General features: G+C 44.8%; 1 protein-coding gene across 6 annotated transcripts in view; it reads right to left on the minus strand.

Moving 5' to 3' along the window:
- LOC106599503 (partitioning defective 3 homolog) overlaps positions 1-27,018 on the minus strand; it is a 250,032-nt gene that overhangs the window by 60,567 nt on the left and 162,447 nt on the right. For 5 of the 6 annotated variants that reach the window (XM_082973353.1, XM_082973352.1, XM_082973350.1 and 2 more), the window contains 7 exons: positions 26,184-26,354; positions 22,677-22,833; positions 17,092-17,278; positions 15,995-16,146; positions 12,450-12,494; positions 9,450-9,680; positions 8,370-8,598 (listed from right to left, as the gene is read on the minus strand). In XM_082973353.1, coding sequence (XP_082829479.1) covers positions 8,370-8,598; positions 9,450-9,680; positions 12,450-12,494; positions 15,995-16,146; positions 17,092-17,278; positions 22,677-22,833; positions 26,184-26,354 — 1,172 coding nt within the window. The remainder of the gene's footprint in view (positions 1-8,369; positions 8,599-9,449; positions 9,681-12,449; positions 12,495-15,994; positions 16,147-17,091; positions 17,279-22,676; positions 22,834-26,183; positions 26,355-27,018) is intronic. The other variant, XM_082973351.1, reaches the window with a different exon arrangement.

Here is a 27,018-nt window from a genome sequence, read left to right on the forward strand (position 1 = left end):
TAGCATAAAGTGGTTGACAGTGATGTGTAGATGTTAATATTAAGAGTGGTCCTATCTATCACAGAGACAGCAGGTGACAGTTTCTCTTTCCACTCCAGTGGCTTCCATTAAGTCTCCTTAAACACCAGCCACATCCCAATTTTATTTGGGACTCCAAAATGGTACCCTGTTCCCTTTGTAGTGCACTACTTTCAACCAGAGCCCCCATGTATATAGGGAATAGGCTGCCATTTGGGACACACTAAAGATTTATGACAGGAGGTACTAGTGAAACTTTGAGATGAGGACATTCATCATGACAGAAGGGCATTTAATATTCTTAATATTTTGCGCACAGAACCCTTATCATTTCTCTGCTCACGAGTTCAACACCACTGATAAGATGGGAATTTACAAGAGATATTAAAACTAAAGAAGCAGTCGACTTTATTATTTTTTTTTTTATTATTTCACCTTCATTTAACCAGGTAGGCTAGTTGAGAATAAGTTTTCATTTACAACTGCGACCTGGCCATGATAAAGCGTAGCAATTTGACACACACAACAACACAGAGTTACACATGGAATAAAGAAAACATACAGTCAATAATAGAGTAGAACAAAAGAAAACAAAAAGTCTATATACAGTGAGTGCAAATGAGGTAAGTTAACCTGTTGGGTCTAGGGGGCAGCATTTGCACGTCTGGATAAAAAAAATGTACCCGATTTAATCTGGTTACTAATCCTACCCAGTAACTAGAATATGCATATACTTATTATATATGGATAGAAAACACTCTAAAGTTTCCAAAACTGTTTGAATGGTGTCTGTGAGTATAACAGAACTCATTTGGCAGGCAAAACCCTGAGACATTTTCTGACAGGAAGTGGATACCTGATGTGTTGTATTGACTTTAAACCTATCCCATTGAAAAACACAGGGGTTTAGGAATATTTTGGCACTTCCTATTGCTTCCACTAGATGTCACCAGCCTTTACAAAGTGTTTTGAGTCTTCTGGAGGGAGATCTGACCGAACAAGAGCCATGGAACGGTGATGTCCCATTAGACACCTGGCGCGCTACTTCATGTTGGGTACCCTCGTTCCAATACGTTATAAAAGAGTATGCATTCGTCCACCTTGAATATTATTCATGTTCTGGTTAAAAAAGGCCCTAATGATTTATGCTATACAACGTTTGACATGTTTGAACGAACGGAAATATATTTTTTCCCCTCGTTCATGACGAGAAGTCCGGCTGGCTTACATCATGTGCTAACGAGACGGAGATTTTTGGACATAAATGATGAGCTTTTTTGAACAAAACTACATTCGTTATGGACCTGTGATACCTGGAAGTGACATCTGATGAAGAGAATCAAAGGTAATGGATTATTTACATAGTATTTTCGATTTTAGATCTCCCCAACATGACGTCTAGTCTGTATCGCAACGCGTATTTTTCCGGGCGCAGTGCTCAGATTATTGCAAAGTGTGATTTCCCAGTAAGGTTATTTTTAAATCTGGCAAGTTGATTGCGTTCAAAAGATGTAAATCTATAATTCTTTAAATGACAATATAATATTTTACCAATGTTTTCTAATTTTAATTATTTAATTTGTGACGCTGACTTGACTGCCGGTTATTGGAGGGAAACGATTTCCTCAACATCAATGCCATAGTAAAACGCTGTTTTTGGATATAAATATGAACTTGATAGAACTAAAAATGCATGCATTGTCTAACATAATGTCCTAGGAGTGTCATCTGATGGAGATTGTAAAAGGTTAGTGCATCATTTTAGCTGGTTTTATGGTTTTGGTGACCCTGTCTTTGACTTGACAAAACATTACACACAACTCTTGTAAATGTACTGTCCTAACATACTCTAAATTTATGCTTTCGCCGTAAAACCTTTTTGAAATCGTAAAACGTGGTTAGATTAAGGAGATGTTTATCTTTCAAATGGTGTAACATAGTTGTATTTTTGAAAAATTTGAATTTTGACATTTATTTGGATTCAAATTTGCCGCTCTTGAAATGCACCTGCTGTTGATGGAGTGCACCACGGGTGGCACGCTAGCGTCCCACCTAGCCCCAAGAGGTTAAGGCAATAAATAGGCCATGGTGGCGAAGTAATTACAATATACCAATTAAACACTGGAATGGTAGATGTGCAGAAGATGAATGTGCAAGTAGAGATACTGGAGTGCAAAGGAGCAAGATAAATAAATAAATAAATACAGTATGGGGATGAGGTGGGTAGATAGATGGGCTGTTTACAGATGGCCTATGTACAGGTGCAGTGATCTGCTCTGACAGCTGGGGCTTAAAGCTAGTGAGCGAGATATGAGTCTACAGCTTCAGAGATTTTTGCAGTTCATTCCAGTCATTGGCAGCAGAGAACTGGAAGGAAAGATGACCAAAGGAAGAATTGGCTTTGGTGGTGAGCAGTGAGATATACCTGCTGGAGCGCGTGCTACGAGTGGGTGCTGATATGGTGACCAGTGAGCTGAGATAAGGCGGGGCTTTACCTAGCAGAGACTTGTAGATAACCTGTAGCCAGTGGGTTTGGCGACGAGTATGAAGCGAGGGCCAACCAACGAGAGCGTACAGGTCGCAATGGTGGGTAGTGTATGGGGCTTTGGTGACAAAACGGATAGCACTGTGATAGACTGCATCCAGTTTGTTGAGTAGAGTGGTGGAGGCTACTTTATAGATGACATCACCGAAGTCGAGGATCGGTAGGATGGTCAGTTTTAGCAGCATGAGTGAAGGATGCTTTGTTGCGATATAGGAAGCCGATTCTAGATTTAATTTTGGATTGGAGATGCTTAATGTGAGTCTGGAAGGAGAGTTTACAGTCTAACCAGACACCCAGGTATTAGTAGTTGTCCAGGTATTCTAAGTCAGAGCCGTCTAGAGTAGTGATGCTGGACGGGCGAGCAGGTGCGGGCAGTGATCGATTGAATAGCATGCATTTAGTTTTACCTGTGTTTAAGAGCAGTTGGAGGCCACGGAAGGAGAGTTGTATGGCATTGAAGCTCGTCTGGAGGTTAATTAACACAGTGTCCAAAGAGGGGCCATAAATACACAGAATGGTGTCGTCTGCATAGAGGTGGATCAGAGAATCACCAGCAGCAAGAGCAACGTCATTGATGTATACAGAGAAGAGAGTCGGCCTGAGAATTGAGCCCTGTGGCACACCCATAGAGACTGCCAGAGGTCCGGACAACAGGCCCTCCGATTTGACACACTGAACTCTGTCAGAGAAGTAGTTGGTAAACCAGGCGAGGCTATCATTTGAGAAACCAAGGCTGTCGAGTCTGCCAATAAGAATGTGGTGATTGACAGAGTCGAAAGCCTTGGCCAGGTCGATGAATACGGCTGCACAGTAATGTCTCTTATCGATGGCGGTTATCATGTCGTTTAGGACCTTGTGCATGGCTGAGGTGCACCCATGACCAGCTCTGAAACCAGATTGCATAGCGAAGAAGGTACGGTGGGATTCAAAATGATCGGTAATCTGTTTGTTAACTTGGCTTTCGAAGACCTTAGAAAGACAGGGTAGGATAGATATAGGTCTGTAGCAGTTTGGGTCTAGAGTGTCACCCCCTCTGAAGAGGGGGATGACCGCGGCAGCTTTCCAATCTTTGGGAATCTCAGACGATACAAAAGAGAGGTTGAACAGGCTAGTAATAGGGGTTGCAACAATTTTGGCAGATAATTTTAGAAAGAGAGGGTCCAGATTGTCTAGCCCGGCTGATTTGTATGGGTCCAGATTTTGCAGCTCTTTCAGAACATCAGCTATCTGGATTTGGGTGAAGGAGAAATGTGGGGGCTTTGGCGGGTTGCTGTGGAGGGTGCTGGGCAGTTGACCGGGGTAGGGGTAGCCAGGTGGAAAGCATGACCAGCCGTAGAGAAATGCTTATTGAAATTCTCAATTATAGTGGATTTATCGGTGGTAATAGTGTTTCCTAGCCTCAGAGCAGTGGGCAGCTGGGAGGAGGTGCTCTTATTCTCCATGGACTTTACAGTGTCCCAGAACTTTTTTGAGTTAGTACTACAGGATGCAAATTTCTGTTTGAAAAAGCTAGCCTTAGCTTTTCTAACTGCCTGTGTATATTTGTTCCTAACTTCCCTGAAAAGTTGCATATCACGGGGGCTATTCGATGCAATGCAGAACGCCACAGGATGTTTTTGTGCTGATCAAGGGCAGACAGGTCTGGAGTGAACCAAGGATTATATCTATTCCTAGTTCCACATTTTTTGAGTGGGGCATGCTTAAATAAGATGGTGAGGAAGGCACTTTTAAAGAATAGCCAGGCATCATCTACTGAAGGGATGAGGTCAATGTCATTCCAGGATACCCCGGCCAGGTCGATTAGAAAGGCCTGCGCGCATTAGTGTTTTAGGGAGCGTTTGACAGTGATGAGGGGTGGTTGTTTGGTCGCAGACCCATTACGGATGCAGGAAATGAGGCAGTGATCGCTGAGATCTTGATTGAAAACAGCAGAGGTGTATTTGGAGGGCGGGTTAGTTAGGATGACATCTATGAGGGTGCCCGTGTTTACGGATTTGGGGTTGTACCTGGTAGGTTCATTGATAATTTGTGTGAGATTGAGGGCATCAAGCTTAGATTGTAGGATGGCCGGGGTGTTAAGCATGTCCCAGTTTAGGTCACCTAGTAGCACGAGCTCAGAAGATAGATGGGGGGGGCAATCAATTCACATATGGTATCGAGGGCACAGCTGGGGGCAGAGGGAGGTCTTTAGCAAGCGGCAACAGTGAGAGACTTGTTTCAGGAAAGGTTCATTTTTAGAAGTAGAAGCTTGAATTGTTTGGGTACAGACTTGGATAGTAATACAGAACTCTGCAGGCTATCTTTGCAGTAGATTGCAACCCGCCCCCTATGGCAGTTCTATCTTGGCGGAAAATGTTATAGTTAGCGATGGAGATTTCAGGGTTTTTGGTGGTTTTCCTAAGCCAGGATTCAGACACGGCTAAGACATCCGGGTTGGCAGAGTGTGCTAAAGCAGTGAGTAAAACAAACTTAGGGAGTAGGCTTCTAATGTTAACATGCATGAAACCAAGGCTTTTACAGTTACAGAAGTCAAAAAATGAGAGCACCTGGGGAGTGGGAGTGGAGCTAGGCACTGCAGGACCTGGATTAACCTCCACATCACCAGAGGAGAAGTAGGATAAGGGTACGGCTAAAGGCTATATGAACTGGCCGTCTAGCACATTTGGAACAGAGAGTAAAAGGAGCAGGTTTCTGGGCACGATAGCATAGTACAGACAAAGGTAAGGTAGGATGTGAGTACATTGGAGGTAAACCTAGACATTGAGTAATGATGAGAGAGATATAGTCTCTAGAGACGTTTAAACCAGGTGATGTCATCGCATATGTAGGAGGTGGAACAACATGGTTGGTTAAGGCATATTGAGCAGGGCTAGAGGCTCTACAGTGAAATAAGACAGTAAACACTAACCAGGACAGTAATGGACGAGGCATATTGATATTAGAGAGAGGCATGCTTGAGACTTCAAGTTCAACGGCTCTGGGAAAAAGCGTCAACAGAGAGAAAGAATGCGAGAGAAAGATAGAGTTTGCATTGCTTTATATACACTGCTCATAAAAATAAAGGGAACACTTAAACAACACATCCTAGATCTGAATGAAATAAATAATCTTATTAAATACTTTTTTCTTTACATAGTTGAATGTGCTGACAAAATCACACAAAAATAAATCAATGGAAATCCAATTTATCAGCCCATGGAGGTCTGGATTTGGAGTCACACTCAAAATTAAAGTGGAAAACCACACGACAGGCTGATCCAACTTTGATGTAATGTCCTTAAAACAAGTCAAAATGAGGCTCAGTAGTGTGTGTGGCCTCCACGTGCCTGTATGACCTCCCTACAACGCCTGGGCATGTTCCTGATGAGGGGGCGGATGGTCTCCTGAGGGATCTCCTCCCAGACCTGGACTAAAGCATCCGCCAACTCCTGGACAGTCTGTGGTGCAACGTGGCGTTGGTGGATGGAGCGAGACATGATGTCCCAGATGTGCTCAATTGGATTCAGGTCTGGGGAACGGGCGGGCCAGTCCATAGCATCAATGCCTTCCTCTTGCAGGAACTGCTGACACACTCCAGCCACATGAGGTCTAGCATTGTCTTGCATTAGGAGGAACCCAGGGCCAACCGCACCAGCATATGGTCTCACAAGGGGTCTGAGGATCTCATCTCGGTACCTAATGGCAGTCAGGCTACCTCTGGCGAGCACATGGAGGGCTGTGCGGCCCCCCAAAGAAATGCCACCCCACACCATGACTGACCCACCGCCAAACCGGTCATGCTGGAGGATGTTGCAGGTATCAGAACGTTCTCCACGGTGTCTCCAGACTCTGTCACGTCTGTCACGTGCTCAGTGTGAACTTGCTTTCATCTGTGAAGAGCACAGGGCGCCAGTGGCGAATTTGCCAATCTTGGTGTTCTCTGGCAAATGCCAAACATCCTGCACGGTGTTGGGCTGTAAGCACAACCCCCACCTGTGGACGTCGGGCCCTCATACCACCCTCATGGAGTCTGTTTCTGACCGTTTGAGCAGACACATGCACATTTGTGGCCTGCCTGAGGTCATTTTGCAGGGCTCTGGCAGTGCTTCTCCTGCTCCTCCTTGGACAAAGGCGGAAGTAGCAGTCCTGCTGCTGGGTTGTTGCCCTCCTACGGCCTCCTCCACGTCTCCTGATGTACTGGCCTGTCTCCTGGTAGCGCCTCCATGCTCTGGACACTACGCTGACAGACACAGCAACCTTCTTGCCACAGCTCGCATTGATGTGCCATCCTGAATGAGCTGCACTACCTGAGCCACTTGTGTGGGTTGTAGACTCTGTCTCATGCTACCACTAGAGTGAAAGCACCGCCAGCATTCAAAAGTGACCAAAACATCAGCCAGGAAGCATAGGAACTGAGAAGTGGTCTGTGGTCACCACCTGCCGAACCACTCCTTTATTGGGGTGTCTTGCTAATTGCCTATAATTTCCACCTGTTGTCTATTCCATTTGCACAACAGCATGTGAAATGTATTGTCAATCAGTGTTGCTTCCTAAGTGGACAGTTTGATTTCACAGAAGTGTGATTGACTTGGAGTTACATTGTGTTGTTTAAGTGTTCCCTTTATTTTTTTGAGCAGTATATTTGCGGTCGAGTTATTTTCTCAGATAACGAATGTCCATGAGAAGATAAACTGCCATGGCTCATCGTTAACATCAAACGGCAGAGATATGAGAAGGACAGACAGGATGCATTGCAATCACATTTACATCACGTAATCACGTAACAGACGCATTTCAAATTCATCTTGATGTGATAAGGTCTGGCTTGACAGTCACAACTCGAGACCTTTCATGAGTTACAGTACTACAGTTCTTCACTTTACTACACCGTAGCATTGAAAAACCAACCGTACTGACAACCCCGCGTGTGTGTGTGTTAGTGTGTGTTAGTGTGTGTTAGTGTGTGTGTCTGGGCAGTGGCCATTTTGAGGAGTCTGAAAAGCGAGCAGATTGGGTGTTGCTTTGAGTCCAAGTGTTGATTGGTGTAGAGTAGGAGAGGGAGGCTGCTGTGGTCTGATGGTTATGAGGCTTTGACTGGGCTGCAGTGTGTGTGTGTGTATGTGCGTGGAGCCCAGAGAACTGAGAGGGTCAGCTCTGACTAGCCTCTGTCTGGTGTCTCTGTTTAGAGAGCGACTAGCAACACTCCAACCAGACCTGGGTTTAAAAAGTATTCAAAGTCATTTCAAATACTTTATCTGGGCTTGATTAAAGTGTGTGTGTTTGCGTGTGTAACTACTGACAGTGCTCAGGTCAATAATGATTCCAATGTTCACTGCAATTATAGCAGCCAAACATCTGATCTGCATGTCTGACAGGAGCTCCTTATTATTTTACACTATCGGCATTCTCTGTCAGAACCACTTTAGTACACTACTTTTACTAAATAAGTAGTGCACTATATATAGCGAATAGGGTGCTATTTGGGACATAACCTCTGTCAAAACCACTAGGAATATATGATGTATGCATCATTGGCATCTCAGAGACAATCTCAGAGGACCATCTCAGACAATCTCAGAGGACCATCTCAGGGGACCATCTCAGGGGACCATCTCAGGGGACCATCTCAGGGGACCATCTCAGGGGACCATCTCAGAGGACCATCTCAGGGGACCATCTCAGGGGACCATCTCAGGGGACCATCTCAGGGGACCATCTCAGGAGACCATCTCGGACAATCAGATGAAAGGCATGACCCACTTATAATGGTCAGTAAAGGATTGCTAGAGGAGGATGGAGTGTGTGTATGTGTGCGTACGTGTCCTACCTGAACATGTCTCCCAGGCCTTTCAGCATGCCTTTTTTAGCCTTGTTCTTGCTGTCCTTCTCTTTGTCCTTCAGTTTCTTTTTGTCATTCCCTCCCTTGTCCTTCTCGTCTTCATTGGTGCGGTTGCCGTTGACCAGCGGTCTCTCGGTGTTAGGCAGTGGCGTCAGATCTGCCACGGTGGACACTGAGTCGCGCCCGGACCGAGAGCTCTCCTCGGTGTCCTCCTCCACTGGACACAGTAACAGAACATTTTATATTGCCAGAATCTTTAACGAAGATATGGTCTTTGATCTTGAATCCTTATTTTTAATACACACAAGTAACTTCAACATTAATTGTGTGTAGATATCAATGGAAGATACAGTATGTATGAAAGTATTTGGCTTTTGGTTAGCTAATATTTCTATTCAATATAATTATATCTTACATGTCTCCTGAACTAAGATCTGTCTAATAGATGCCCATCTTAAGGGGGTACACTACCGTTCAAAAGTTCAAAAGTTTGGGGTCACTTAGAAATGTCCTTGTTTTTGAAAGAAAATATTATTTATTGTCCATTAAAATAACATCAAATTGATCAGAAATACAGTGTAGACATTGTTAATGTTGTAAATGACTATTGTAGCTGGAATATCTACATAGGCGTATAGAGGCCCATTATCAGCAACCATCATTCCTGTGTTCCAATGGCACGTTGTCTTAGCTAATCCAAGTTTATAATTTTAAAAGGCTAATTGATCATTAATAAACCCTTTCGCAATTATGTTATCACAGCTGAAAACTGTTGTTCTGATTAAAGAAGCAATAAAACTGGCCTTATTTAGACTAGTTGAGTATCTGGAGCATCAGCATTTGTGTGTTTGATTACAGGCTCAAAATGGCCAGAAACAAAGTCCTTTCTTCTGAAACTGACCAGTCTATTATTGTTCTGAGAAATTAAGGCTATTCCATGCGAGAAATTGCCATGTTTTATTTTTTTCAAAAACAATTACTTTTCTAAGGGACCCCAAACTTTTGAACGGTAGTGTATGTCCAACAGAAGTCTATCTTATGGAGACATGTCCAACAGAAGTCTCTTACATGTCTCCATGTCCTCATCGTCATCCTCTGTAGCGGCTGGCCTGTCGTATGACTTGTCGATGGCAGCCCGGAAGCTCTCGTTGCAGCCCCGCCCCCTGATGATGCGTGGGCGTGGCCTGTGGAAGGGCATGTCACCGTTCAGCGTTACCTCGGCAACGGCTGTCTGTAAACTCTCTAGAGAGCTGGACTTCTTGAGGCCTAAGAAACGACCCACGTCCCTGGTGGAAGACCCTAGGGAGGAGCAACAGTATCAAAACTTAGTTATTTGATTAAGCTGTGAGGAAAATAAGAGATTTTGTATTTTTTTTAATGCAGGGCTGTGTTCAACTAAAGCATCTTGTTATTTTACTTTTCTACCCGTGAATTGAAATGAAAACTTGGATGGAGCTCACACTAACATGTAACCAAAAAGGGTTGTGTTGCATTGAGAAAAGGGGATAAACTTTTACAATGATGGGGTTTTTTTTGGGCTAAAGCCTAGATAAGAGTAAGTCCCACAAATGCAAATCTGGACCTTAAAGCTTTTATATATTCTTCCTCTCTAATCAGGGACTGATTTAGACCTGGGACACCAAGTGGGTGCAATTAATTATCAGGTAGAAGAGAAAACCAGCAGGCTTCGGACCTCGTAGGGTAAGAGTTGAGTACCCTGTACGTGTACAGTACATCTCTTGTCCATCACTCACAGGTTGAGGGGGTATTGTAGATAAATAAAATGTAGAGTGGTATGGAGGTGTAGAGAGGACGCGTCTCAAATGGCACCCTATTCCCTATGTAGTGCATTACTTTTGACCAGGGCCCTTATAAAAGTAGTGCACTATACACGGAATAGGGTGCTATGTGCATTGCAACCAGAGAGCGGGATGGATTACCTCAGGGGAACAGCCCAGCTGACTCTACAGCCCTCTAATCCACAGAGTATACTGTAGCAGAGCTACTGGAACTAGGTAAACAAGAGGCCCGGGGAGCTAATACTAGTACTGCTTTCTATAGGGAATATGGTGCCATCTGGGACGCAGACCTGTTGTTTCTAGCCTCCAGTTCAAGACTACATCCACTAAATATTTGTAAAACACGATTTTTGTTAATTGGAAAAATACATTGCATGATAACCACCCACTTACAATTTAATTTGTGGAAATGTAATTTCACCCTAATAACTGTTATTATAGGCTAATAGATGTCTGCCTGTGCTACACTCTCCTCCTTTAATCTACACATTCACTCCGAGCTAAAGCAGCAATAAGGCATGGTCCATTTAGCAGGCCCAAAACAAATCCCAAATCCTGGGAAAATGATCACAGTGACAGCCTGGGAGAGGGAGTGACGTCCCATGGAGTTCTGGTCAAAAGTAGCGCACTATACGGAATAGATGAAGCCTGCGAGAGGTGGGGCACAATAGCCTGGGCCAGAGGGCCACACTCCTCCACTGATTGGCTATAGGACATTTTTGACACAGACTGTATCCACATGTTTGTCCACTAGGTTAGTAGAGGGCAATGCAGAGGTGTTTGCCCACTGTTATACAGCTCCCTAATGGCCAATAGCAACAGTCATTCCTTCAAACTTTCCAAGACGTTTCCAGTCGATTGGGTTCTATAGCCACACAGGGATTGCATCTCAAATGGCACCCTATTCCTTACATAGTGCACTACAATTTTGACCAGAGTTCCCTAGTCAAAAGGGCCCTAGTCAAAAGTAGTGCACTATATAAGGTATAGGGTGCTATTTGGGACTCTTCCAGGGTATTCCCTGTTTGACATTCCTCCTGACTGCAGGGTGATTGATACCTGTATTTATTATTATAAGGGAGCACCACCGATCTCTGTACGACCCGCGGTATCTTCAGTTTGAATAGGGTGGCAGTCTGTATAAATATGCCTAGTACAGATATGTAGAAGGCTGGAGGTTACCAGGTCTGACAGTCCCATAGCTCCATCTCAAACAAACCGCTGCCTGATGTTCTTGACTCACGCCGTCTGTCAGAGGTCTGAATTCATGTCATTTTTAAGACTACCACCGAGGTGTGACTGGGAAGCGTGCGGTGCGGCTGAACGCTAAAACCAAATGAATGTGGTTTGATGCATGAAAGCCCATCAGCCGCTGCTTCAGTGAGACGTTAAGAGGACAGGACAGCCTGATGAAAATGAATAGGCACCAGCCCTGCTTGTTCAGGCTGCAATGTATTCAATTTTCTGCCTTCCTCCTTCGCTCCACTTCTCACTCCCAGCCATGCAGCCACAATATCCACGGCCACCCACATTGAAGTATGGGGCAGCTTCCCAAATGGAACCCTATTCCCGAAATAGGACTCATAGGGCTGTGGTCAAAAGCAGTGCACTAAATAAGAAACAGGGTGCCAAATTGGGACGCAAACCAGGTATCTCTCTTGCAAGTGACTGCTCAGACAATGTTTGGAGAAAACAAGGAACATTAATGACATATTTAGTCTCGTTCATGTGTACAGTAGTTCTACCAGACTGCTTCTATTTCCTGATGGTCCCTTCCTTTTTCCTGCTTCACTGTGGCGTACATTCTGCTAAACCCAATTCTTTCTCCTGCTTTCACTGTGCCATTCAGCTAAATCCCATCCTTCGAAGGAACTTCTATTTAGAGGTGGCTGTGAAAACACCCAGCTGACGATGATGGATGACTTGCTGTCAGTTTGCAGCCCAGCCAAGGACAGAGAGTTCTCTTTCTCTTGCTCTCTCTCTCAATCTATCGCGCTCTCTCTCGGTCTCTCCCCCTCCTCACATTCCCATCCACAGAACAATTAGCAGTGCTACCGTGTCTTAAGAAAAATCACTGCCAAGTCCATATTCACCCACCCACAATTCCACCGCAATGACCTCAAACTGTCTCAAGGTTCTTTGTATTCTATTCTCTTCTCATAGTGAGGTGGTAGATTGTAAAGCAGGTCTGGATTTGCAGGATGGAATGTGGGTAGGAACTGGAATGGATGAGGTGTCCGTTCTCCCTCAGTGACATGTCACTCCTTACCTGGTGTGTTCTCTTTGCGAGGGGTGAGGTTAATCTCGTCGGCTACTGTTAAAGGGGGGCAATAAACATTTAGGATTGGTTAGTGAGCACATTCCACATGCAAACATTCCAGCAATGTTACTGTACAGTGCGTACATCACATCTTTGGGCAACTTCAAGGGCAATCAGACACCATGCGAGACACAGACAGAAAGACAGGGAAATGGAGGGCTTTAGGATAGCAATCAGACACCATGCGAGACACAGACAGAAAGACAGGGAAATGGAGGGCTTTAGGATAGCAATCAGACACCATGCGAGACACAGACAGAAAGACAGGAAATGGAGGGCTTTAGGATAGCAATCAGACACCATGCGAGACACAGACAGAAAGACAGGGAAATGGAGGGCTTTAGGATAGCAATCAGACACCATGCGAGACACAGACAGAAAGACAGGGAAATGGAGGGCTTTAGGATAGCAATCAGACACCATGCGAGACACAGACAGAAAGACAGGAAATGGAGGGCTTTAGGATAGCAATCAGACACCATGCGAGACAGACAGAAAGACAGGGAAATGGAGGGCTTTAGGATGGCAATCAGACACCATGCGAGACACAGACAGAAAGACAGGGAAATGGAGGGCTTTAGGATAGCAATCAGACACCATGCGAGACACAGACAGAAAGACAGGGAAATGGAGGGCTTTAGGATAGCAATCAGACACCATGCGAGACACAGACAGAAAGACAGGGAAATGGAGGGCTTTAGGATAGCAATCAGAGCTATTGTGATATAAACAGTGCAGGACTACAGTAATTCAGTGGGGATCAGAAGCAGATTAGATATAGTCTGTGTCCCAAATGGCACCCTATTCTCTTGATAGCGCATTACTGGTCAAAAGTAGTGCACCACACACATATAACAGGGTGCCATTTGGGACGCAGGCATAGTGTGGGTGAGGGGGAGGACTGTCAGCCAAAGCGATCAGGATGGTTTAATGTCATCTGAAGTGAGCTGAAACCTTATTCTGAGGTGTGGCAGATGCAGTGCATCAACCTGTTTGATGTCACATAAAAGACAGAAATGCGTCACACGTGGATTACATAGAGTAGAAGCCACAAATATCAGGGTGTGCAATACAAGTCTTACAGATGCAATTAACAATGAGTGGATATGTAGTGTCTTCTGAAAGTTTTCAGAACACTTGACTATTTCCACATTTTGTTACGTTACAGCCGTATGCTAAAATTGATAGTTCATTTTCCTTCAATCTACACACAATACCCCATAATGACAAAGGAACAACATTTGTTTTGCTTTGTCATTAGAAACTAAAATATGACATTTACATAATTATTCAGACCCTTTACTCAATGCCTTGTTGAAGCACCTATGGCAGCGATTACAGCCTTGAATCTTCTTGGGTATGACACTACAAGCTTGGCACACCTGTATTTGGGGAGTTTCTCCCATTCTTCTCTGCAGATCCTCTCAAGCTCTGTCAGGTTGGATGGGGAGCGTCGCTGCACAGCAATTTTCTCCAGAGATGTTCGATCGGTATCAAGTCCGGGCTCTGCCTGGGTCACTCAAGGACATTCAGAGACTTGTCCCGAAGCCAATTCTGCATTGTCTTGGCTGTGTGCTTAGGGTCATTGTCCTGTTGGAAGGTGAACCTTGGCTCCAGTCTGAGGTCCTGGCCACTCTACCATAAAGGCCTGATTGGTGGAGTGCCGCAGAGATAGTTCTCCTTCTGGAAGGTTCTCCCATCTCCATAGAGGAACTCTAGAGCTCTATCAGAGTGACCTTTGGGTTTTCTTGGTCACCTCCCTTCTCCCCCGATTGCACAGTTTGGCCAGGCGGCCAGCTCTAGGAAGAGTCTTGGTGGTTCCAAACTTCTTCAATTTAAGAATGATGGAGGCCACAATTTAATTTACCACAGGTAGACTCCAATAAAGTTGTAGAAACATCAAGGATTATCAATGGAAACAGGATGCACCTGACCTCAATTTTGTGTCTGATAGTAAAGGGTCTGAATACTTATGTAAATAAGGTATTTCTGTTTTTATAAATTTGCAAAAATATCTAAAACCCTGTTTTCACTTATCATTATGGGGTATTGTGTGTAGATTGTTGAGGATTTTTATTTATTTAATTCATTTTATAATAAAGCTGTAACGTAACAATGTGGAAAAAGTCTGAATAGGGGTCTGAATACTTCGAAGGCACTGTATTTACAGTAAATATACAAAAGTACGTGGACACCCCTTCAAATTTGTGGATTCTGCAATTTACACCACAGTCGTTAAAATCCAGCACACAGCCACGCAATCTCCATAGACAGACATTGGCAGTAGAATGGCCTTACTGAAGAGCTCAGTGACATTCAACATGGCACCGTCATAGGATGCCACTTTTCCTACAAGTCAGTATGTAACATTTCTGCCCTGCTAGAGCTGTAAGTGGTGTTATTGTGAAGTGGGAACGTCTAGGAGCAACAACAGCTCAGTCGAAGTGGTAGGCCACACAAGCTCACAGAACAGGACTGCCGAGTTCTGCACGTAGAGCGTAAAAATCGTTAGTCCTCGGATGCGACACTCACTACCGATTTCCAATCTGCCACTGGAAGCAACGTCAGCACAATAACTGTTTGTTGGGAGCTTCATGAAATGGGTTTTCATGGCTGAGCAGCCGCACACAAGCCTAAGATCACCATGTGCAATGCCAAGCATCTGCTGGAGTGGTGTAAAGTTCCCCGCCATTGAACTGGTGTGATGAATCGCGCTTCACCATCTGCCAGATGGGTTTGGAGGATGCCAGGAGAACACTACCTGCCCCAATGCATAGTGCCAACTAACGTTAGGTGGAGGAGGAATAATGGTCTGGGGCTGTTTATGGTTCGGGCTAGGCCCCTTAGTTCCAGTGAAGGGAAATCTTAACGCTATAGCATACAATGACATTCTAGACGATTCTGTGCTTCCAGCAGTTTGGGGAAGGCCCTTTCCTGTTTCAGCATGACAATGCCTCCGTGCACAAAGCGAGGTCCATACAGAAACGGTTTGTCATGATTAGTGTAGAAGAACTTGACTGGCCTGTACAGAGCCCTGACCTCAACCCCCTCCAACACCTTTGTGATGAATGGAACACCAACTGAGAGCCAGGCCTAATCGCCCAACATCAGTGCCTGACCGCAATAATGCTCTTGTGGCTGAATGGAAGCAAGTCCACGCAGCAATGTTCCAACATCTAGTGGAAAGCCTTCCCAGAAGAGCGGAGGCTGTTATAGCAGCAAAGGGGGGACTAAGTCCATATTAATGCCCATGATTTTGGAATGAGATGTTCGACGAACAGGTGTCCACATACTTTTGGTAATGTAATATATGTGCCTAATTTGGGTATTCCTAACCATTCAGAGGGCTGGTTTCACAGACACAGAGGACTAGGGCTTAATCTCTGTCTGGTAAACTGACCTATAACATCGTGCCATTGGTTCCAGGAGGGGCTGACCTATAGGGTGTCAATGAGAGGGAGGAAAGGGACATGGGTGGTTGTTTGGGTTAGTACCTAGATCCATGCTCTTGGACTTGCGTGTCTTGATGATCTCCAGCTGACTGGCATCTCCAAACTGCTTTGTCCGTTTCTCGGACATGCTCTGTCTGCCGAAGCCCTCCCTCTGAAAGGCTCCGTCTGGGTCGGTGTCATCAGGGCTCAGAGGGCTACAGGAGGAGAGGGGGGAAGGCAGTGATGGAGAGAGACAAAGACAGACAAAGAGTGAGAGTAAGTGAAAGTGAGGGAGAGGATAAAGGATAGAGAAAGAGAAAGGACAGAGAGAAAGAGAAGGACAGGATGAGATTATTCTAGTGCAAATCCAACAGTCAGCATCAATGTCTTCCAATCATCAAATCAAGCCACTGCAGCTCCTCGAGTCAGGACCATACCTGAGGAACCACTGATTACAGCAGACTAATTTGACTGGGCTGGCCCAGTTACAATCACCACCCACTCAGACCAGCCCCACTGATGGGGACTGACCGGGCCCCCTCATCACAGGGTGGCAAAAGCCCTTCACGTCCAGGTTGCTACCCAAATGACACCCTATTCCTATTTACAGGACTACTTTTGACCAGGGTCATTGGGCTCTAGTAGTGCACTATATAGGGAAAAGGGTGTCATTTGGGATGCAGTCCCAGTTAAGTGGGCAGCAGGTAAGTGTGCCTGAGTTTCCTTTGAAAATCAAATGATTCAGCAAACATAGGAGACACATTGACCTTATGTTTCAACATACAGTATAAAGAAAAAGATATACCTACAGTGTATTTCAGCGTAGAAAGAAACAGTGGAAACTTTTGAACACACAGTACTAGGTCTAATTGCTACAACTGAAATAATACTAGCATTCCATTGCGAAACCTTAGCAAAACATGGTTCCGATTATCAAAACAAATGTTAAGCGTGACACACTAACAGCTGATAAACACAGAAACCCTCTGCGGTGTTCGTAGAGATGAAATGTGTGTCGTGTGTTTGACTGAGGTAACAGAAGGTAATGAGCCAGTGCTGAAATGCGTCCCAAATGGCACCCTACTCCCTACGTAGTGCACTACTTTTGACCAGGGACCATATGGCTCCCTACATAGTGGCCTATGGGACTTTGTCCTCACCTCTCATTCTGAATTTGAATCTCTTTGGCCCAGGGGGGAGGGACCTCCACATGGAACCCCACGTCGTCATGGGAGCTGGCAGACGATTGGTCAGAGAGGTGGGTAGGAAGTACAGGCAGCCTATCGTCTTCGATGATGACTGTGTCGTCCTGGGGCATGTTGACTGTAGGAGAGAGCTGGTAGTTACCTGTAGGACAAAACGGAGGAGCATGATTGGAGAAGGCTTTGATATACATTGCACAATAAACACATTTAAAGCTTTCATTTGATATTCATTGGACATTTGATCCTTTGATATAACACGTAACTAATTTACCACAATACATGCTTTAATTTAAAAGCAGACCCAGAGTGAAATTCTCAATCAGTTCCTATTTAAATCACCATGCTGTGTTTGGCAGCATCTGGCATGACATTGTCAAGTGGCATTATAGTGTGCTTAATGCAAGCTGTGGCATTGTGAAAAACGGAAAACTATTGACTTTGGCACACTCACCGAGCAAGGCAAAAAACCTTCCCCTTTCTTTGTGTCCAATAGAGGGATTTAAAAACACATTGCTATGCAATGCATGACGCTATCCTGTCTTTGGGGGTAACTGAGTATCTGAAGGGGGGTTTCTATGCTGTATAATAGCACTCCACAATGACAGAGAGAAACGTTTATTTGTGTTAGGCATGTGTTTGGGTCTCATGGCAGGAAAACAGGACTTTCCACCCGGGACGTGAGGCCTTGCGCCAGGGTTAGTGTTTATTTCTCATATCCTTTCACACTGAGAATCTGTGTGGTACTAAATATAACCACGGTTCCACACTGCCCAGCCAGCTAGCATGGCTGGATTGATGAATCGTGGCGTGCTGAAAGTTCATAGACTGACCAGTCTCAATAGCAACCAAAAGGTCGCTGGTTTGAATCCCCGATCAGACTACGTGAAAAATCTGTCGATGTGCCCTTGAGCAAGGCTCCTGTAAGTCACTCTGAATAAGAGCGTCGGCTAAATGACTACAATGTAAATAGAGCAGAGGGACAGTGTGTGTGTTTGTGCATGCTTGCGTAAATTCAGAGTGTTGTTCCTGTCATCTCTAACCCTGCTGTGTGTGTGTGTGTGTGTGTGTGTGTGTGTGTGTGTTTTTTCGGGGAACTCTGGTGTGTGTGAGCCCTAAAGCAGTGTACATTGGTCTTCTAAGGCAGTGGGTCTAAAATTTCTCCTCGCGGACCCCCAGACGGTCTCCTCGCGGACCCCCAGACGGTCTCCTCGCGGACCCCCAGACGGTCTCCTCGCGGACCCCCAGACGGTCTCCTCGCGGACCCCCAGACGGTCTCCTCGCGGACCCCCAGACGTTCTCCTCGCGGACCCCCAGACGTTCTCCTCGCGGACCCCCAGACGTTCCACAACTGTGTTGTAGCCCTGAACTAGCTCACCTGATTCACCTAGTCAAGGGCTTGATGATTGGTTGACAAGGCTCAATGGCTCTGTAATGAAATGCGACTGTAGGTGAGTAGGAATGAAGGTGGCAGGCACCCAGTAGACCAATGAATAAATCTACTTCTGTTCATGCTTTTCTCTAGAAGCAATCAACTTTTTGGGCAGGCATCCATCCATACGTAAGAATGTTATTACGGGTCCCAAATGGCACCACATTCCCTTTATAGTAGACCCTATTGGGCCCTGGTCAAAAATAGTGCTCTATATCGGGAATACTGTGGCGTTTGAGACTTACTTATGTTTTTGTAGACCAATCCAAGGTCACCATTTTACCAACAATGGTGAGCAGAAGTCAAAGCACCTGACTCGGTGGGATTTATTTATTACACTTTCATTACAGTTTACAGTAGCCTTAATAAATAGACATCGCGACAAAGGAACAATAGTTGCAGCGTCTTTACAGAATTGTCTCGTCTTCAGTAAAAGCAATTATCAGATACTTTATGTGGCATGCCGGTGAATACTGAAGAGGAGCAGGATTTAATAGCTGAGAGGTGGGAGGAATGCCAGGCCAGATTAAATGGGAGATGGAGTCGGGAGGTGAGAATAATTGGGCGAGAGATGCAGGAAAACGAGGGTTTTGTTTTGCTTCTGTCCCAAGTCCATCTGCATAATTAGCATAAACAGGGAAATTGCCTTCGGTCCACTTCTTGAAGAACGAGCCGTTGCCTAAAGATGAGAATAATTAACTCAAGAAACCTCTAATCCTCTAATTGTCATAGCAGTGGGGTAGGCCTGCACAACAATGGGAAAATGATCAGAGAAATCAGGCGAAGCCAAACCGGGTGTTAAGTCTTAACTATAACAATACAACTAACTCATTTTGCCATTGTATTCTCAGGATATATTTAGCAACATCATCAAGTCGAGCTTAGAAGTGTTGAGGTACAAAATGATATGTATTTATTCAGTTTAGAACTTTGGACGCATTATGTTATTTAAAACTAGCTAGTCCACATGTATTCCTGCTGCCTGGTCTGAGTGTAATCTGAACGCAGCACAGTCTCTCCTGGCCCATAGACTACTACTGAACTACTGGGGGGAATAAGGTACCATTTGAGACAAACATCGTCCTTCATCCCATCTCTGTTAAACAACGCCAGTGAATTAAATACTGGCTTAAAAAGGGCTTTAACTCTATTCCAACCACTTTCAATCTGACATTGACACAAAGCCTCACTGACAATTCCTAACTCTAGGCCTACCAAGACATAAGGAGAAATACGCTTAGCTAAATAAGCATCGCTATGAATCAAAGTCAAAGTAAAAAAATTGCTTTTCTAAACAGAATAACTCGAATTAATGCCCACAAGTAGGCACACAACCGAGATGAAAATCTATACTTTTGAGGAGATGGGAAATGTTGCCCATGCTACGTCAATGGGCTGCACGGTGCATTCTGGGTGATTCTGGTACAAGGAGCACTCTCCTTCAAGGAGTGAATGTGAGTCTATTGGGCACTAGCTCAAAGACACAACATTAGTACAAATTTCATCAACAAGAAGTAAAACATTACAAATCTTTTCCAAGATGTGCAATAATTAACTTGCTATCATAACATTACGTACTTTCAAGGAAAATAGGCACGTTTCTTGACATATACTCAATCCCTTCTCAAAGTCAGTGTAACGATTACCGTAGCAACCATGTGACGCAGCATGACAACGTGAACACAATTCATCGACAGTCTACTGGGTGGGGCGTAATACGTTCCTTCATTCATTGGATTCCTATCTCTTTTCTATAATATCTCTGGCATCGGCACCATGCAATGCATCCTGGACTAAAGAGGCAGACAAAACGGGAAAAAATTTGACAAATATTGCAAAAAATAGGATCAATAGCTCATTCAACAGAAGACATCCTCCCGAGTTATGACATCAGTCTGTATTGAAATCTATGATAGACGTTTTTCGCAATCTAAAAGTCATATTTCTATTAACTACCAGTATAGTGAGAGCAACTATCCCGGTGCTACGTCATACCAGATGGATTTCTCCCTGCTTGAAGGCCAACAACTCAGATACACATGAAAACATGGAATTACCCAGGAAATTGATAGTACATTACATTTACATTTTAGTCATTTAGCAGACGCTCTTATCCAGAGCGACTTACAGTAGTGAATGCATACATTTCATACATTTTTTATTTATTTTTTTGTACTGGTCCCCAGTGGGAATCGAACCCACAACCCTGGCGTTGCACACACCATGCACTACCAACTGAGCCACAGGGAAGACCCCATCACTCAGAGATGCACAAAAACTATATAACATTAAAAAAAATGGGTGAACCTTTCCTTTAAGAAAATGAGTTTAGGGCTACTCCAATAGAGAAAGTAGAACATTCCCCTGCGGCCCCCAATGTGTGTGTTTACAGTAGATTAAATGATCTGCGACCACCTGGTTTGTCAACACAGGAAATGGAGTAACTGACTGTGCTGTGAGTTCAACTTTCAGTGGACCTTAATGTCTCGGAAAATGTACGGGAAAAGGTCAGACAATTTACAGCTCAGGGCCCTTGTATGGTGTAGTGGAGACCTTCTGATTGATTCAGTGGTGTGTGTGCTCTGTGAATCCCTGAGCTCTCTGTTTGGAGTCTGCCTGTTCTGTCAGCTCCTCAGGCTGACCCTGAAAGACAGGAGCAGTACTGTTTGTGTAACCATACTCTGTGTGTGTCCGTACTGTGTGTTTGTGTGTCTCCGTACTGTGTGTGTGTGTGTGTGTGTGTGTGGGCCTTGGGCTGACAGACGGACAGGACGGCAGGCAGTTTGATGGGAGGACAGCTTTTAAATGGTTCAGTCACAACTGCGCCACAGAGATTCAATCCATCACAGGTTTTAGATACCGGCCAGCCAACCAACCACTAGGCCAGATGTTACAAGAGAAGATAGTGCTGCACCTATTCCAGTCCACCCAGTTTGATAACAGAATGAAGGCACAAACCGCCATTCTGTTTGCAAACGTTGCAATTTTCTGTGGAAATTGTTCAAACTAGTCCTTGTGCACAGAGCTGTATGGTTTGTTTAACTTTGGAATCATTGGTTTATGTTTGATATACATTTTAAAGTCAAAGATCTGAGTCAATGTCACTGTTACCGTGGACTTGCCTTCTAATATTATGCATGGTTAGAAGTGAATACTTTTTTAGCCGTATGAATAATCAAATTGTGTCCTATTAGTTCTGTTTTAATTAATTGGGCTTGTTTTTTAAGTAACACAGCATCTCAGCTTGGCTCGGGTGTAAATTGGCTCTTATCAACACTGTTAGTTTACAGTTTGTAGAGTGTGATGTGTGAATGACAAGAGCAGGCGTTAACCCAGCAGTAAGGCTGTGAGAAGATCTGGTGCTAACCCAGCAGTGAGGCTGTGAGAAGATCTGGTGCCAACCCAGCAGTAAGACTGTGAGAAGATCTGGTGCTAACCCAGCAGTAAGGCTGTGAGAAGATCTGGTGCTAACCCAGCAGTAAGGCTGTGAGAAGATCTGGTGCCAACCCAGCAGTAAGGCTGTGAGAAGATCTGGTGCTAACCCAGCAGTAAGGCTGTGAGAAGATCTGGTGCCAACCCAGCAGTAAGGCTGTGAGAAGATCTGGTGCCAACCCAGCAGTAAGGCTGTGAGAAGATCTGGTGCTAACCCAGCAGTAAGGCTGTGAGAGGATCTGGTGCCAACCCAGCAGTAAGGCTGTGAGAAGATCTGGTGCTAACCCAGCAGTAAGGCTGTGAGAAGATCTGGTGCCAACCCAGCAGTGAGGCTGTGAGAAGATCTGGTGCCAACCCAGCAGTAAGGCTGTGAGAAGATCTGGTGCTAACCCAGCAGTAAGGCTGTGAGAAAATCTGGTGCCAACCCAGCAGCAAGGCTGTGAGAAGATCTGGTGCTAACCCAGCAGTAAGGCTGTGAGAAGATTTGGTGCCAACCCAGCAGTAAGGCTGTGAGAAGATCTGGTGCCAACCCAGCAGTAAGGCTGTGAGAAGATCTGGTGCCAACCCAGCAGTAAGGCTGTGAGAAGATCTGGTGTTAACCCAGCAGTAAGGCTGTGAGAAGATCTGGTGCTAATCCAGCAGTAAGGCTGTGAGAAGCTATTGAGGGGACCTGACTCACCCATCATTCGGCCCATTAGGGTCTGCTGTGGCATCAGGTTGTCGTCCAGGCCCTCTATGCCTCCGTACAGGGAGTGGGAGATACGACGCTCCCGGTCGTCCAGCAGGGTGGAGTTGAGGGTCTGCTCCGGTCCCAGGGGGCTCCCAGAGGTCTCCAGCTACACATACAGAGGCATTGAGAAGACCGGCACAATCAATACATTGGACGAAGGAATCCTCATTATATTGGAAATATGCAGTATGAGACAGAAATTCTCCCTTAAGTACATTTGGATTAAATCTTGATATTTGAGCTCGTGTTTTGTCATTCTAGCTCAAAGCCACAACCCCATTATGGCTATTTCACTCACTGTGGGATTGCAGCAGCGATTACAGCTAAACCTAGAGATGATCCATCACCCCATCTGTGAGGGACCGGTTAGACCGGTAGACACAGGCAAGTCTCATGCTACATATCCCCAGCACCACCACAGCTAGGCTAGCTAGATAAATGACAAACCTGTAGAGGCAGGCTAGGTTCATGCTAACATTATCCACAGCACCACCACGACCATGGTTAGGATAGCTTGATAAATGACTATGGATTTTCAATAGCTGTTGAGATGCCTGCTGAGAACATTCCCCCACAGGAGAGCAGCAAGGTGCCACTTTCCTCACGGGGCTATCTGACACACCACTGTTTATTGGCCAAATAGATCATTTACTGCCTTGGACACGTTTAAAACACACATGACTGAGGAGCTGGGGAGGAAGTGGGGTTGAATGTATGTGGACCATAGAATTACATCGAATCAATAGAATCTCTACGGTGAGGATGCCCTCATTGTTTGCACTTAGAATCTCCTTTCTCACTGATTTTAACTATACAAGCTGATATCCTGACACATATTAAGCCTAGTCCAAGTGTAAAAAGCATTCTCAATGGAGAGACTCTTAATTTAAAGAACTTCCTAGTCCAGGACTAGTTTAATGTGTTTGGGAAACCAGTCATAAAAGTGCAGCGGTTTCTGTATTCATGGCTCAAGGTGAAGAAAATGACTTATTAGCATTAAGACTGATGTGCATCACAACAAGAGGAAATGTCATCAGTGAATAATCAACCCACAGCGCCTTCATTTCCCACGTTTGATAGACGTGCTGATAACAGAGACAGGTTCACTTCATTTAATGCAGAAACTGCTCAACATTCACCAAGCAGACCTGGCTGCTACCTCAGCCAGTAAAATGGGAGTAAAAACGGGTGTAGAAGTCGGAGTAAAAACGGGTGTAGAAGTCGGAGTAAAAACGGGTGTAGAAGTCGGAGTAAAAACGGGTGTAGAAGTCGGAGTAAAAACGGGTGTAGAAGTCGGAGTAAAAACGGGTGTAGAAGTCGGAGTAAAAACGGGTGTAGAAGTCGGAGTAAAAACGGGTGTAGAAGTCGGAGTAAAAACGGGTGTAGAAGTAGGAGTAAAAACAGGTGTAGAACCAAATGGCTGGGGGGTGGAGATCTGGAAAATGATTTCTAAAGAGGCCAAATGCCTACAGACTGTTGGAAGTCACTGTCTTTAAATTAGGTGGTTAATGAAACCGGCTGCAGAGTGGAGGGCATATCGTTTGTACGTGTGTGCCTGTCAACAAATCACTGCTCTACTCATTGCATAGTCCATCCTATAATTAAACTGGTGCTAGGCTGAACTCTATTGGGTCAGAAATGTGATTAAGGCGTTTGTCTGAATAGAATAGCCCTGCGAGGGAGTTTAGTACTGAGAAAATAGCGGTTCAGATTCAGAATAGTTTGCCACTGATTATTACCCTAAAGAGGTCAAGTTAGGAGGATAAGTCCGAAAGAGAGGGATGGTGTGAGTTGATGGGAGACAAGAGTTCAACCTTTCCATCAAGCTGTGCCACATGAATGTCTATGACCTTGGTCGAGTTCCACTATGGCTCATATACGTTACACATTCAGTGGACTGATAGAAAAATGTATCAATAAAGTATCCTTCTATATAGACACCTAGAACCATAATGCTCTAGTCTGAGCCATCCCACAGCTGTATCCGTGATGCAGATATTGATGAGTCTTCCCGTGTGTGTGTGTGTACCTCATAGCCAGTGTTCTCTGCTCTGCTCTCACCCTTGGCTTCTCCACAGCACAGCCTGCAACCTGACGGCAGCGCATGGCTTAGCCCTTAGCCCCTGCTCTGCTTCCAATTACCAGCTGCACCATGGGAAATCACAGGTCTGACATGTACTGTAGCAAGAGGCACACAGTACAACAACCAAATCCACCGTTGTGGAGTAGACACAACTCTCCAATAGATAGATAAGCGATCAAGCCAGGATGGAGTATGCAGCAAAATGATGACATTGAAATGTGGAGAGGGAGGGCGGTAGAGAGAAAGAGAGGGAGGGAGTGAGTCTACAGTGTATCAACATAACATTTAAATGAAAAAAAGTAATGTGGAACTTCGATGGCCAGCCGTCACCAATTCCCCCAGCATGCCTCGGGACATGGAGGCTAAGAGGAGAGCACGGTTGCCTCCCAAATTGCACCCTATTCACTACCTCAGTGTTTCCCACCTCCAGTCCTCCAACACACATTGTTGTTTTAACCTGGGACAAAAACACCTTATTCAACTCACTGAGGGCTTGATGATTATTTGGCAAGTTGAATGAGGTGTGCTAGTCCGGGGCTACGACAACGTGTACTGTTGAGGGTACTGGAGGACTGGAGTTGGGAAACACTGCAATACATAGTACTTTTTTGACCAGAGCCCTATCGACCATTTTGGGACGCAGTTCATGTGAACGGCTGTGACGCAACCCGACTAGCTGATCTTTCATCATATTCCTAACATAGCTCTCTAGTCCAGAATAGGCTATGTGTCACTGGCTTTGGAATTTAACACAGAGACTACATGTGGGAGGGTGCGTGTTAATGGTAACTGAACAATTATCAAGTGTTTTTGAAAAAGTGTAAAGAAATAAATACAAAAAAATAAAAGACCAGTCTTGAAAAGAAATGTCAAAAGGTATCATGACAGTGTGACAGGTGGTCTTTATCTTATTTAGGAATATTGTACATTTTAATAAAAATTACAACCATTTCTGCTAAAGAAATGCATATAGAAAACAGAATGCAGTCATTAAAAAAACATGACTCTTTAATTTGATAATTGAACGTGAAAAAACAAACAATACATTATCAATGGCAGTGACTGAGGAAAGACGAATGGAGCCACACTGCTCTCAGACGCTGCCTCCAAAGCCTCCAACAAGCCTAACATCACACATAGACACCCTGTGGGTTAAAAACCGTATTTCAACATACAACCGTGTTAGTCAGTGGAGGCTGGTGAGAGGAGGACGGCTCATAGTAATGGATGGAAAGGAATAAAAAGGAATGCATGTTTTTTATGCGTTTGACACCTTTCCATTCATTCTGTTCCAGCCATTACTATGAGCCCACCCACGACTGGTGTTAGTCGTATAATCTCCACAACTTTAATAAAGCGATGGTTAGGCCTACCTCGTTGCGTTTAGTGACCCTCCTGGCCACAATTAGCTGAATCATCCCCCGCTTGTTGCCCTCTACCGACATGGACTTCCTTAGCGTCTCCATGGCTTCCTGGTTGGTCTTGCCTAGCAACGACTCCCCGTTCACCGCTATCAGCTGGTCGTTGACCCGCAGCCTTCCATCCTGTTCACGCAGGATATGACACGTAGGATGAGAATCAGTCAACACGCACAAATCAGGCTGTTCAATGCATTAGCCATATAATGTTAGCCTGGTCCCAGATCTGTTTGTGTTCTTGCCAACTCCTTGTCACACCAAACAACGAGTGACGCCCAGGTCACTTAATTCCATAAGGAGTTGGCAAGAGCTCAGAATCAGGCTACTGTACTGGCAGTAGAAAAATGAATACCAGAAAAAGCAATGAAGTTGTATCTGTCAAATTAGACAGAACAGCTATCAGAACTGCTAGACATAAGATGCTAATAGGATGGTTAGTCTGGTATATTTGTATTTATTAAGGATCCCCATTAGCTGCTGCCAAGGCTGCAGCTCCTCTTCCTGGGGTCCAGCAACATTAAGGCAGTTTAATACTATTTCAAATATTACATGACATTACATTTCACAACACATTAAGCGTGTCCCCTCAGGCCACTACTCTACAATACAAAATACATGTGTATGTGTGTGTAGAGTGCGTGTCTTATGTGTATGTGTCTGTGTGCGTGTCTCTTCACAGTACCCGCTGTTCCATAAGGTGCGCCTCTCATAGACTGTTCTGGACTTAGGGATCGTGAAGACACTGGTGGCATGTCTTGTGGGGTATGCATGGGTGTCTGAGCTGTGTGCT

Source organism: Salmo salar, chromosome 03, assembly GCF_965601325.2.
Source record: "Salmo salar chromosome 03, fSalSal1, whole genome shotgun sequence".
NCBI lineage: Eukaryota > Metazoa > Chordata > Actinopteri > Salmoniformes > Salmonidae > Salmo > Salmo salar.